The sequence below is a fragment of the Ambystoma mexicanum genome, chromosome 10, assembly GCF_040938575.1.
Source record: "Ambystoma mexicanum isolate Mex_15411 chromosome 10, UKY_AmexF1_1, whole genome shotgun sequence".
NCBI lineage: Eukaryota > Metazoa > Chordata > Amphibia > Caudata > Ambystomatidae > Ambystoma > Ambystoma mexicanum.
Window position 1 is genome coordinate 1,131,892,527 of NC_090932.1, and position 11,749 is coordinate 1,131,904,275.

General features: G+C 43.2%; 1 protein-coding gene across 2 annotated transcripts in view; it reads right to left on the bottom strand.

Moving 5' to 3' along the window:
- The window catches only part of LOC138492068 (prosaposin-like), a 72,727-nt gene extending 61,637 nt beyond the window's left edge, over window positions 1-11,090 (bottom strand). The window contains exon 1 of one of the 2 annotated variants that reach the window (XM_069619029.1): window positions 10,901-11,090. In XM_069619029.1, the coding sequence (XP_069475130.1) occupies window positions 10,901-10,958 (58 nt within the window). In that variant the 5' untranslated portion in view covers window positions 10,959-11,090. The remainder of the gene's footprint in view (window positions 1-10,900) is intronic. The other variant, XM_069619030.1, reaches the window with a different exon arrangement.
- Window positions 11,091-11,749: the final 659 nt, after the last annotated feature.

Below are 11,749 nucleotides of genomic sequence, written 5' to 3' on the forward strand. Positions count from 1 at the left end.
TAACAGCTCGATTCACTGATTTCTGACTTGCACACCATTGGCTGGGGAAACTAAACTCCCACGGAATTTGTAAAGCTTAGGCAGCAGCAGAGGTCTAAGTGTGCAGCAACTCACGGGTACCATGGTCTTCTACTTTTGCAGGAAATCGTGGATTGTTCCCTTACTTTTTGTCACTCAGACCACTGAAGCTTGCAGCCAAAAGATACTTTGATTTTTGAAAACTGCCCTACAGGGGATTCGAACCTGGGCTCTGCTGGTACTGTTTTGTGTTACAACTTGTTGACCTACCTTGCAGTCACTGCACTGTGTTTATATTAATAGCAAGCAGTCCTCCCACAGAACAGGTCCATCACAGACAGTAGTGGTGAAAGCCTCCCTCCCACAGAACAGATTCAGCACATGCACCTGTAGTACAAGCTTCCCTTCCACAGAACAAAGCACCTGAATACTCCACCCCACGGACAGAGCAGGCCCCATTTTAGACAGAAGCCGTGCAAACTCCACCCCGCCAAGAGAACAGGCCTCACACAGGCAGCAGTAGTGCAAGCTCCACCATACAAAGAGAGCAGAGCATGCACAGGCCATAGCTGTGCAAGATCTCCTCCCACATCACTGACAGTAGCTGTGCAAACTCCACCTACAAAGAGAGCAGAGCCTGCACAGGCCATAGCTGTGCAAGATCTCCTCCCACATCACTGACAGTAGCCGTGCAAACTCCACCTACAAAGATAGCAGAACCACACACAGGCCATAGAGGTGCAAGATCCCCTCCCACAGTACAGGTCCATCACTGACAGTAGCCGTGCAAACTCCACCTACAAAGAGAGCAGAACACACAGTCTGTAGCTGTGCAAGATCTCCTCCCACAGTACAGGTTCTGACAGTAGCTGTGCAAACTCCACCCTATAAATAGAGCAGGCCCCACACAGTCTGTAGCTGTGCTAGCTCTCCTCACACAGAACATATCCATCACTGACAGTAGCCATGCGATCTCCACCCACAAAGAGAGCAGAACCACACACAGGCCATAGATGTGCAAGATCCCCTCCCACAGAACAGGTCCATCACAGACAGTAGCCGTGCAAACTCCACCTACAAAGAGAGCAGAACACACAGTCTGTAGCTGTGCAAGATCCCCTCCCACAGTACAGGTCCATCACTGGCAGTAGCCGTGCAAACTCCACCTACAAAGAGAGCAGAACACACAGTCTGTAGCTGTGCAAGATCTCCTCCCACAGTACAGGTTCTGAGAGTAGCTGTGCAAACTCCACCCTATAAATAGAGCAGGCCCCACACAGGCTGTAGCTGTACAAACTCTCCTCACACAGAACATGTCCATCACTGACAGTAGCCATGCGATCTCCACCCACAAAGAGAGCAGAACCACACACAGGCCATAGATGTGCAAGATCCCCTCCCACAGAACAGGTCCATCACAGACAGTAGCCGTGCAAACTCCACCTACAAAGAGAGCAGAACACACACTCTGTAGCTGTGCAAGCTCTCCTCACACAGAACATGTCCATCACTGACAGTAGCCATGCAATCTCCACCCCACAAAGAGAACAGATCCCTCACAGGCCGCCGCTGTGCAAGCTCCACCCTACAAGTAGAGCAGGCCCCACACAGGCTGTAGCTGTGCAAGCTGTCCTCACACAGAACAGGTCCATCACAAACAGCAGTCATGCAACCTCCATCCCACAAAGAGAAGAGATCCCAAACAGGCAGCAGCTGTGCAACCTCCACCCCACAAAGAGAGCAAGTCCCACACAGGCAGCCAGTGCAAGATCTCCTACACTGACTTCTGTCAGGATGTTTTCCATGAGGAATACATTGACTTGCTTTGGGGCATCGTTCATTGACAATTTATTTCAGGACCTGTTCATAGTGCAATCAATGCTGCAAAATGAAATGCGTGATTGGCAATAATGGGTTTGGAAGGTGAACAAACTGCGGTGTCTTACGTTAAGATGATCAAGTTACGGTGCAGGTGGGGATATGCTATCTCGCTAGCTGCCAAGTGAGCCCATGCCATTCCTGACACCTTGAGTCATTCCTAGATTTTCCCTTTGCTTGCTGGGATATTTAGTTGTGTTTTTCCTATTGGAGCTATGGAACTGCAAGTCCCAGCATGAAAATGGTAAAGCCAGAATTTGCCCAAGATGCAACGCATGCCATGTCAGCTGTTGCCTTGTGTGTGGTTCAGGTATGCCCGTTCCTTCTTTCTTTCGGGAGAGGTCTGTTGGGTTAAGTAGGGAACAAGGGAGAGGTGGGAGAGAGGTGCTCGTGTTTTTTGGGGGTGGTGGTGGTAATGTGGGTCCCAGAGTATCTCCCATTTCACACGCCCCTTATGCCCCCATTTTGAAGAAAGTGTTAATATCAGTAGCTGGTGGTGGAAATGGGAAGATTTGCAGGTGGCGATTATGCTTTTAAATCTAAAAAGCTTGTGCTTTTAATGCCCCATCATTCATGTTAACTTTTCCTATGAGTTGCATGCGTAAGGAAAGTTAATCTGTGATTTATGGTAATTCACTATTGCTTTTTTGTGCAACTACTAAAGTAGAAAAGGACCAAGGAAACAAACTCAAACAAATGCTTCTTTGAAGGTAATAATAATAAATCATGTTCTAATTTAGCGCCTCACGGGCGATTCCTCCAGCTTCTAAGCACTGTAATAGCAAATGTTATTATTACCCCATTAAATGGTACTCGGACAGATAAAAGGCTAAATCTGCCCTACTTTGGGATACAAGCCTGATAGTGCGGGATCACTGCCTTGTGAGATTCAAGAGCTTAACTCGTGACCCATCTACCCGGTCCTAATGTATGCTGACTCTAGCAGAGCTTGCAGTAGATGAATTAACATATGTTCAGAGGACCAGCATGTGCAGTAGCAGTGAACCGCAGTGCCCTACAGAATAGGCATTGGAGTCTCAACATTGGCCAATAGCCCGCGCAAAGCTACATTGGTGACTCACGGGTGCAGTACATGTTGCTACTCCTAGGCCAGAGGCATCTGCCAGCTTTTTGGTGCCAATAGGACCTTCAGTCCCATCAGCCCCCCCAGGATGTACAACTAATGACATCACACAGGATGCCACATATAACATCTCCAATAACATGATTATAAAACACAACGCCCAAACAAGTACAACTGATATCCTTAGTACTATACATTGGCATTACTATAAGAAACAGAAACGGATCACTGCCGTCACTGGTATGACTTTGTAGCACTGTATATCAGCAGCCTTGGATCAGGTCTCTCTTGCCACCAGCAATGATATTACATGCATCCCATCTAACATTACCTGAAATATATCTCGTACAAACTGATCATTAGTTCTACTGAACAGGCAAATCATGGTATCTTGATTGATTGGTTGATTTTCACGGGTCTGACAAAGTTATGGATATTCTTTCCAACTTTCTTAAACAGATTTCAAATATTTACCTTTCTTCACCATCAGGTATCTACTTCCAAGAGCCTTTATTGACTTTGAGACCGATATAGAATGAAAACAAGTGTTTCAAATATTCACTATCTATGTCCTTAATGAAGGTAACTGGTGATAAGCCTTTAATATAAGCCTTTGGTGTAAAGGGCTCTATAAATGTAATAAATACAAATACAAATAATACCGACCAGCTAACCTATTCAATACTAGTGCAAAATACTGATGGTTCTTACTTGTCTTGTGTCTTGTAGTCTTACAGCATTATTAGTCCCCTAATGATTCATGCATAGGCAGACTAACAAATGGCTTTCCCTGATACAAAGTACTTTTATTTCATACAGTTAGCAAGGGTATTAATTGTATAATTTACATATGTAATTACCTGCTTTGCTGTACCTGCCGTCAGCTGCCACCATACCTGTGGCCTGGGGCTCTGCGGAATGCTTGAGAAAAGCTTGGTATGGGCGGAACAAACTCCTCTTCTCTGCAAACTGATTAAGTATTTATAAAGTCAAGCACAGTGGATCCAACCTTTTCACTGTGATTTGTTTGATAACATGTTTCTTTTTTAACCCTGTTTTTAACCTGTTTTCTTCTCTCATTGATCAAATTGATGCTGATGTCTTAAACAAATTGATTGTACTTTGTATTGATTGTGTATATATATCATGTTTTTTCTCTCTTGTATGTTGTAATGGGGTTTATGGTTATTTTTATTCAGAATAAACTTATTTGATGATGATGACATATGTATTACAAACAATCTGCCACTCAATATTTACATATTCTTATCCTAAAGCTACTTAGAAAATGGTAACACATTACACCAAAATACATGATTAAAATGAATTTCTGGAGCCTGTGACTCATGGGTGTACAACCTCTCCAAGGGCACATTTAATACCACTCTTCCCTGTTGGAGTCCTAAGCTTACCCAAATATTGTGTTATCCTTTATGTGTTGGTCCTTTAGTAATCCCACTGAAGCATATTTCTGACAATGTTCCTCTGCTCTACCATACATGTGTCTGTCTTTCCCGTACTATTTATGCAAGGACATTCTTAAGAGCTATTAAAAAGTATTGCAAAAATAATCCAGTCTCCAGTTTTTAAAAACAATCCCCAAATGTAACTCATGACACCCAGATATAAGAGACAAACAGGATTTAACACCTGGCTTTGACTGACAGCTCTTGGATGTGACCAGAGATGTCCAAATATGACTCACGACATCAGGACGTAACTGATATTGTTCAGATAGCACTGAAAATGCCCTAGTATAACTTTGTCAAATGTTTGAGAATGGATCCAATGGATTCTTGTCTACATTTTACAAACAGTGATTGAAGTTTATGGAGCTTGCTGACATTTCAAGTCTGGATTCACAGTTAGCTGTTAAACTGAAAATCAAAAGATGAGACAGGACTTCAGATCTGAATGACTTGCAAAGATTAAAATTGTACAGAAACAGTGGTCTCTTCTACACCGTAACAGTTGATCTCAGATCCTACATTTCTAAATGTCCCTCAAAAACATTATGGAGTTGGTTTCTAAAATTTAGGTTAAAGTGTTTACCAACACTCGAGGTGATTGGACCGAAATTGGGATTCCAAAAGAGTTAAGAACTTGTAGACTTTGTAAGAATGAGTCGTTGGAGTCCTTACACCTTGTTGTATTGGAATACCCTAACCTTAGAAAACTCAGGCTTCAATTTCTGGGTCCCTATGTGAACTGAACGTCAGAGATTCTGCTCATCAGTTTCTGGATCACGCTTATAATGGGCACTCATACATCCATCCCCTTGGCTCTGTCAAAGTTTCTGGTACGAATTTTAAGATTTGCAGGCAGTAGTAGAGCAAGGACACTCTCTTTTAGTTTTATAGAATCCAAATGTATGGTTTTCTGGTTTTTACATACTATGGATCATGTACTTTTATGTAATTGTGTGAAAGTTTTATTTTAGATGATTGAACATTTTAAACTTAGATTGTGTATCTTGATTATTTAACTGGAGAACAGAATGACATTTGTGTTATGTAACCGAGAATCCCCATACTTGAATGATGGCGTGCAGATGTAGTGAAGCATCATGATAGAACTAGTGGCTCCCAGGTACAACTGAAAAACCCCTACATAAATGCAGATACCAATGACAGATAATTACACTAGGAATGCATACACATGTCTATATATTTTAGATGACCCCGGATATAGTCAATGAGTTCTGGGTGATCACGACCACACATGTTTTATACAGTGGTCGAAGTGGGTGGGAGCGGTCGGGAGCAGTGCTCCTCTACTTCTTTTAATTACGTTTTACCGTTCCTCTACTTCTATTTTAAAAAGAAACCGTTCCGGAATGGTTTAATTTTCAAATAAAAGTGTAGGAATAAGTTGAAGCTTGCACTTTCAGTGCAATGCCTTGGATGTTCCCTTAAACAACAGGCACATGTGTTTTGGGGTTTGTATTGTTCATGGGAGGGGGCGTGGTGATGGTATTTGTGGGGAGCGGTGCAGGCCAGTAGGGAACATAGTTCCACTACTTCTTTTCGTACACTTCGACCACTGGTTTTATAAGAGACCCTTGTGCCCAAAGATACCCAGATTTAAAGGACAACACTAAGGAATGACTAACACTTAGAACAGACATTGCACAGATATACAAGACAATGCCCACGTCTAACTGACAGTGACCGGAAGGAAGGGAAGCAGAAAGTACTAACAACTCCCAATATAATCAAAGACAGTTGCACACACCATCATATCCTGCAGAACTCAAGATGTCAAATATATATAGGAATATGCTTCAATGTGACCTACGGTGTCCACCTGTAACCAACAACACCCAAAGACACACCACGTTACCAAACATAACTTAAGTTGCCCTGACTAAAGTGACTCTGAAGAGATAGACGTGATAATGAAGGCACACGTGATGGCCACTGCTGTGGATCATTGCACTGTATGCCGCTCTATAGTGAAAGGTGGCACCTATCCGAGTTTCCAGTAGAGACTAGTCTGATTTGGCAGACATAAAGACAGAGCAAATGCAACATTAAGAGGCAGCCCAGGACCTGCCTTGGCAATAAAGCGATCGACTATGAGGGCTCGCTTCCCATGGGGTCGTGATGTTTTGTGTGTGGCTAACATCAGTAAGCAGTGTTGGTTGTGTCAGGGGTTTGGAATGGTTTGTCAAATCCGCTGAGAAGTTAGGTGACATTGCACCTGTAAGCAAGCAATTAGTAAGCAGGTGGCAGTGTGCTTGACATCCAACATTTGGTACAAACGATGGGCTGCGAAGTCTTCCCAAATGATGACACATAATGCAACATTGGATGCCCAGAGGTGAATCATGTGCTCGTTAATATGCAGCATAGGGGCTGATGGTGACTTTTTTACATGAAAGTAAAACAATGAAATGTCAGGGTTTAGACACAGCTGATTACATCCAGATGCAAATAACACTACACGTTAAGTACGATTCGCATTGGCTACTAATGAAGGCCAGATCTCACGGCCAATCCCGGATTCAAGAGGCAACAACCAGACACAGCTGAAGCTGCTGCTAAGGACTCCCAGATAAAACGGGCAGGGCCCAGAGATATAGCGGACAAAGTCCAGATGCAGCAGCAATCCCCAGACATAACTATTGACACCAGGATATGAGCAAAGCCAAGATTTTACCGAAGACGCACAAATGAAACTCAGAACTTTCAGATGCAACTGACAACACCTAGATTTCACTAAAGATGCCCTGACGTCACTTTAAATCTGCATTTGCAGGCCGACCACAGACCTCTACCAAAAGTGCTCAACCACCACCAACATGTTTCACCTTGGTTTTAACCTTTTGGTGTGGGTCAGACAGGGAATACGCTAGGAGGGAAAATGATACAACCAGGCAAACCACCCATTGCAGTGCCCATTAGGCAGCAGATTGCCCAGTATCATCTATGCGCCAAACAGCTGCCTCCTCCAGTGGAAGACCTTCATCTACCTTGCAATGAGTTCATTCTTCCCATTCCTTATAATGTATTATTGATTGTGTGATCAGGTGTCTGCTATAGGGATATAAACCTGCAGCAGATGTGCCCAAAAAAAGCTATTTACCGTTTTCCACTGCCCTTTTTCCTTAAACTACACCAGATCAATGCCTTTCTGTTCTTGACATATACATGCAAGTTTTCCCAGCTGTAGGAAAGGGGACCCCAAGCACCATTTAGATATGCGCCCGGCGTATGTTCCCCTGCTCAGCACCCACTCCCCTCCCAACGCACCCCCAGATGGTCTCACCCTAAGATGTCCCCATTTACTAAGGAGTCTCTGGGCAGTGCACAGCCCCTTCTCCAGGGAGAGTGCTGCTCCTAGGTGCTTCCTGCTATAGGTCCATTCCCAGCCCCAGCATCCCACTCCCTATGGAAATAACTCCTCTTAGTAACTGCTTAAATGGGCAAAAAGCTTATTTCACAGGGATGTTGCAGTGTCCACAGTCCTTCCTGTATTAGGGCTTCAAAAGGCCAGTGCCATATGGCCACATTGAAGAATATCAAACATATTAAACTCAATATGTCCAGGCACCACCTTGCAGGCACGGTGACCGTATCAGGCACTACAACAAAATCAACGCTACACCAGGCAGAGTTCCTCACTAGCCTAAAAAGGCAGGCTTTTAAAGCGGCCAACGTTACGAAATGGTTTTGCAGGACATCACAAAAAATACCATTACAAGGTGGGCCATCAGACTTTGCTACTCTATCGCACCGTAGTTAGTTAAAAGAATCCAAGAGCCAAATAACAATGTTGTGTGCAATATATAAATGGTCACTATAATTGGACATGTAGCAGCTCTATAAGAGCATATTTTTGGGAGATAAAAAAGATGCAATATGGATTACTTTCAGGATCTCCCAATTTTGGCAAGGCAGTGAGATTAAAAATGTGCCCAGGATCACAAACTTTAAGTGGTCAAATCGGGAGGATTTCGGTCCAGTGTGTTATAATAGTGCGGCAGTCACTGCATACTGAGTAGCAAGAGAAATCAAATCTACACATTGCTAATAACCTTTGACTCTTATGATGGATCTGGCTTACATTGTGTAGTAAAAAATCTGTTAATTATAAAAAATAAAAGAATTATTGAGAAAACAAAAAAACACACGTTCGGCCTAGTACCCGTTCATTTTCTCACAGACAAAAAAGGCACATTTTTGCCAGAAAGCAGAGTGAAAGCCACTGGATGGATTTGGACCATGTACAAAACAACTTGGACACAAAGCATTGACTCGATTTCCGAGGGGAGGGTCTGGGGTTATGACGTCCATTACTTTCAAAAATATTTGACGGAGAAAGGGATGCCCCCTTCTCCCAAAATTAAAGAGATATCTCCCATGATGTTTTTCAGCAGAGAGGCTTTTCAGAAATGTAAAAGCTGAAATCTTTTTTTTCTGATGCAAGAGATAGTCGCAAACATTCCAGGTAATATTTGAGAGTATCCGAAAATGAAAAGTTGAAAAAAGTAAAAAGGATGAAATGTCATCAGGCTAGAGTTGGGGAGGGAGAAAGAGGACACCATGTGAAATTGGGGGTTTCGGGGGGCTGGGAACCAAGTTCAGAGCTCAAACGTTTTCACCAATTCAAGGTTATTTTTTTCATATTCAAGGTTATTTTCCATATCTCTGGTTATTTTTTCATATTCAAGGCTATTTTTGAAAGTGCGCCACATGTAAAATGACCGTGCATATTTTTTAAATGTTCAGGGTTATTTGTGGTTCATTGCTGAAATAACCAAAGTTTTGTGAGATGAAGTGAAGTGTGGGGTAACCTTTTGGGGCAACATGTCAAGGGGTGCAATAAGGCCCTGGCCAGTGAGCTCAAATGCCATACAAGAAAGGGCTGAATTCACGGATGGAGTCTGGACCCTGTCCATTACCCGGAGGGATCTGGGTTAGAAGAGTGGTGTGGGTTAAGGTATTTTTTGAGTCATGCTACCCCTTTCAGTCTTTTTTAGAATACAATGATATTTCAGATGTGATGTTTTAGTGTTTTTAGGTTTGTGATGTTGTGTAATGACATAGTAATAAAATGTATATAATTTTATACTAACAAGTACGTTTTTGTTATTTGAGGCTCCTCCACCTCTACTAGACATTGCGTAAAAGCCGGGTTCCTGACTACTGCAAATACTAAATAACAACAGTCCTCCCTCATGGCTAGTGGGCCCAAAAGACATGTACAGTGACCACGGGCCACCTAGTGGGCCAAAAGAAACATGGTGGGTGAACATATACAGTGAACACTCTCTTTGGCCATGGTTGGTGGCCCGATAGTGTTTTAAAATATAAGGTGGACACGGCTGAAGGCCGTGGCCACTGGTCATGGCTGTAGGCCATGCCTAGTAGGCCGTAAAAAAACGAGGATATAACACAACCCTTGAAATTCAGTGAAAAAAAACCTTAGTTAAGGTGCAGTTAAGTTATGCAGATTTAACACAACAAAACCCTTGAAAATCAGTGGATGTGGGTATCATGACCAGCTTAACTCGGCGCGCTTGCGTTGCAAAGCCCATCAGCACATACATATTCACAGTGACATACAAAATGGCATTATGGGGGCATTATAGGAGACATCAATGAGAATGCGCTGGTCATGGCTTCCCACATCCTCTGAATTTCAAGGGTTTTGTTGCGTTAAATCTGCATAACTTAACTGCACCTTAACTAAGGTTTTTTCAGTGAAAAAAATATATATATTTATAGTCTCTTCTTTTTTCTCAGTATTTCTCCATTCCGGATGATGACAATTAAAGCCATAACCGCATTATATTTTGTTAAACACGTTTCTCTTAGATTAGTTTCTTATGTCAATTCTGTACTTTTCTAGGCATTGCAATAAAATGCATTTTATTTAAGCTTTTGCACGCCCAATACTTAACAAATATACATTGTTTTACATAGGCGGACTAACACATGGCTTCCTCATTATTCCATACAGTTAATAATCATATCCAATATATAATGCACAGACTTATTAAAAAAAACGAACTATTACTTAAGCTTTTGAACCCCCAACCTTATTTGTTAAGGTTCGCGGTTCAAAAGCTTAAATAATAATGGATTTAATTGCAATGACTTGAAAAGTACACACGTGACATAAGAAAGAGTCAGACACATGTTCAGCAAATACATTGTGATTAGAGCTTTAATTTTCCTCAGCCTAAATGGAAAATTACAGAGAGAGAGAGAGAGAGAGAGAGAGAGAGAGAGAGAAAGAAAAAGAGGAGGGGGGACAGTGAAACATGGAAGTCGAGGGAGAGAGGAGAAGGGGGGGAAATCGGGAGAGAGAAGGGAAGCATCCGACAGGAGCAGAGTAGCGGTGGGGTGGGGGTGGGATGAAAGGAGCTAACAGGGCGGAGCCAAGCTGCTCCCCTAAAATGTCTCTTGTTACCTGTTTCCATGCGGAGCACCAGCGGTAAAATGAGGAGAGCAGCCATCGCTCCAGCCATTCTCCACACCTCTCTTCCACACGTTCCGGCTCCACTGCTCTTTATACACTAGCTTGCAAAGGGGGTTGGCCAATCAGATGCGCTGCTGGCAGACTTGTGCCCTTATGTGATAAGTCCACGTCCCGCCATGCCTGCAAGTTAAGCTATGCCACAAACCGAGGCGCGCTGAGTGCTCCACACTGTCGTCATAACGTCACCACCAAGTCCGAATGCATTGCAACGTTAGTACAGTGGGCGGATGCGCTTGCTGCCTACATCTCTGTGTAACCTGCGAGTCAAACAAACCAATCCCTGCTTGATAGCTGGGCCACAATAACGTTTTCACTGAGATCTGTGTGTGTGACCTGTTAGCCACAATTTCAGATCCCAGTGAGACAGCTCATGGGGTTCATGTGCTTGTTGAAGAGAACTGTACGTAAACTGTAGGTGAAACGTACCAATCCCGTTAAAAAAGCCTCGCGGGTTATTGTGCCTCCACTCCACTAGCAAGCTGTCGGTAATGTGCAGCTTGGTGGTTCCAATCCAAGTGAGCCAATTCAGTGGACTTCTGCGGGGATGTGTGAGTATCGTGCAGGTCTAAGGTTAAAAATAAGAAACTAGCATCAGTGAAAAGGTCATCCGAGGTCAACAATTTAATTGCATTAAGTTGGAAAATATTCAATTCTCTTTTTTTTAAGTGCCAAGAGGCACCCGAGCGTCTAGCGTGAGCTTGAGTATGCATGCACAACGCAGTCGTAAACTACACATCCCACACCCGGGTTGTCTCTGCAAAGTAATGGACAGTTGCCTCG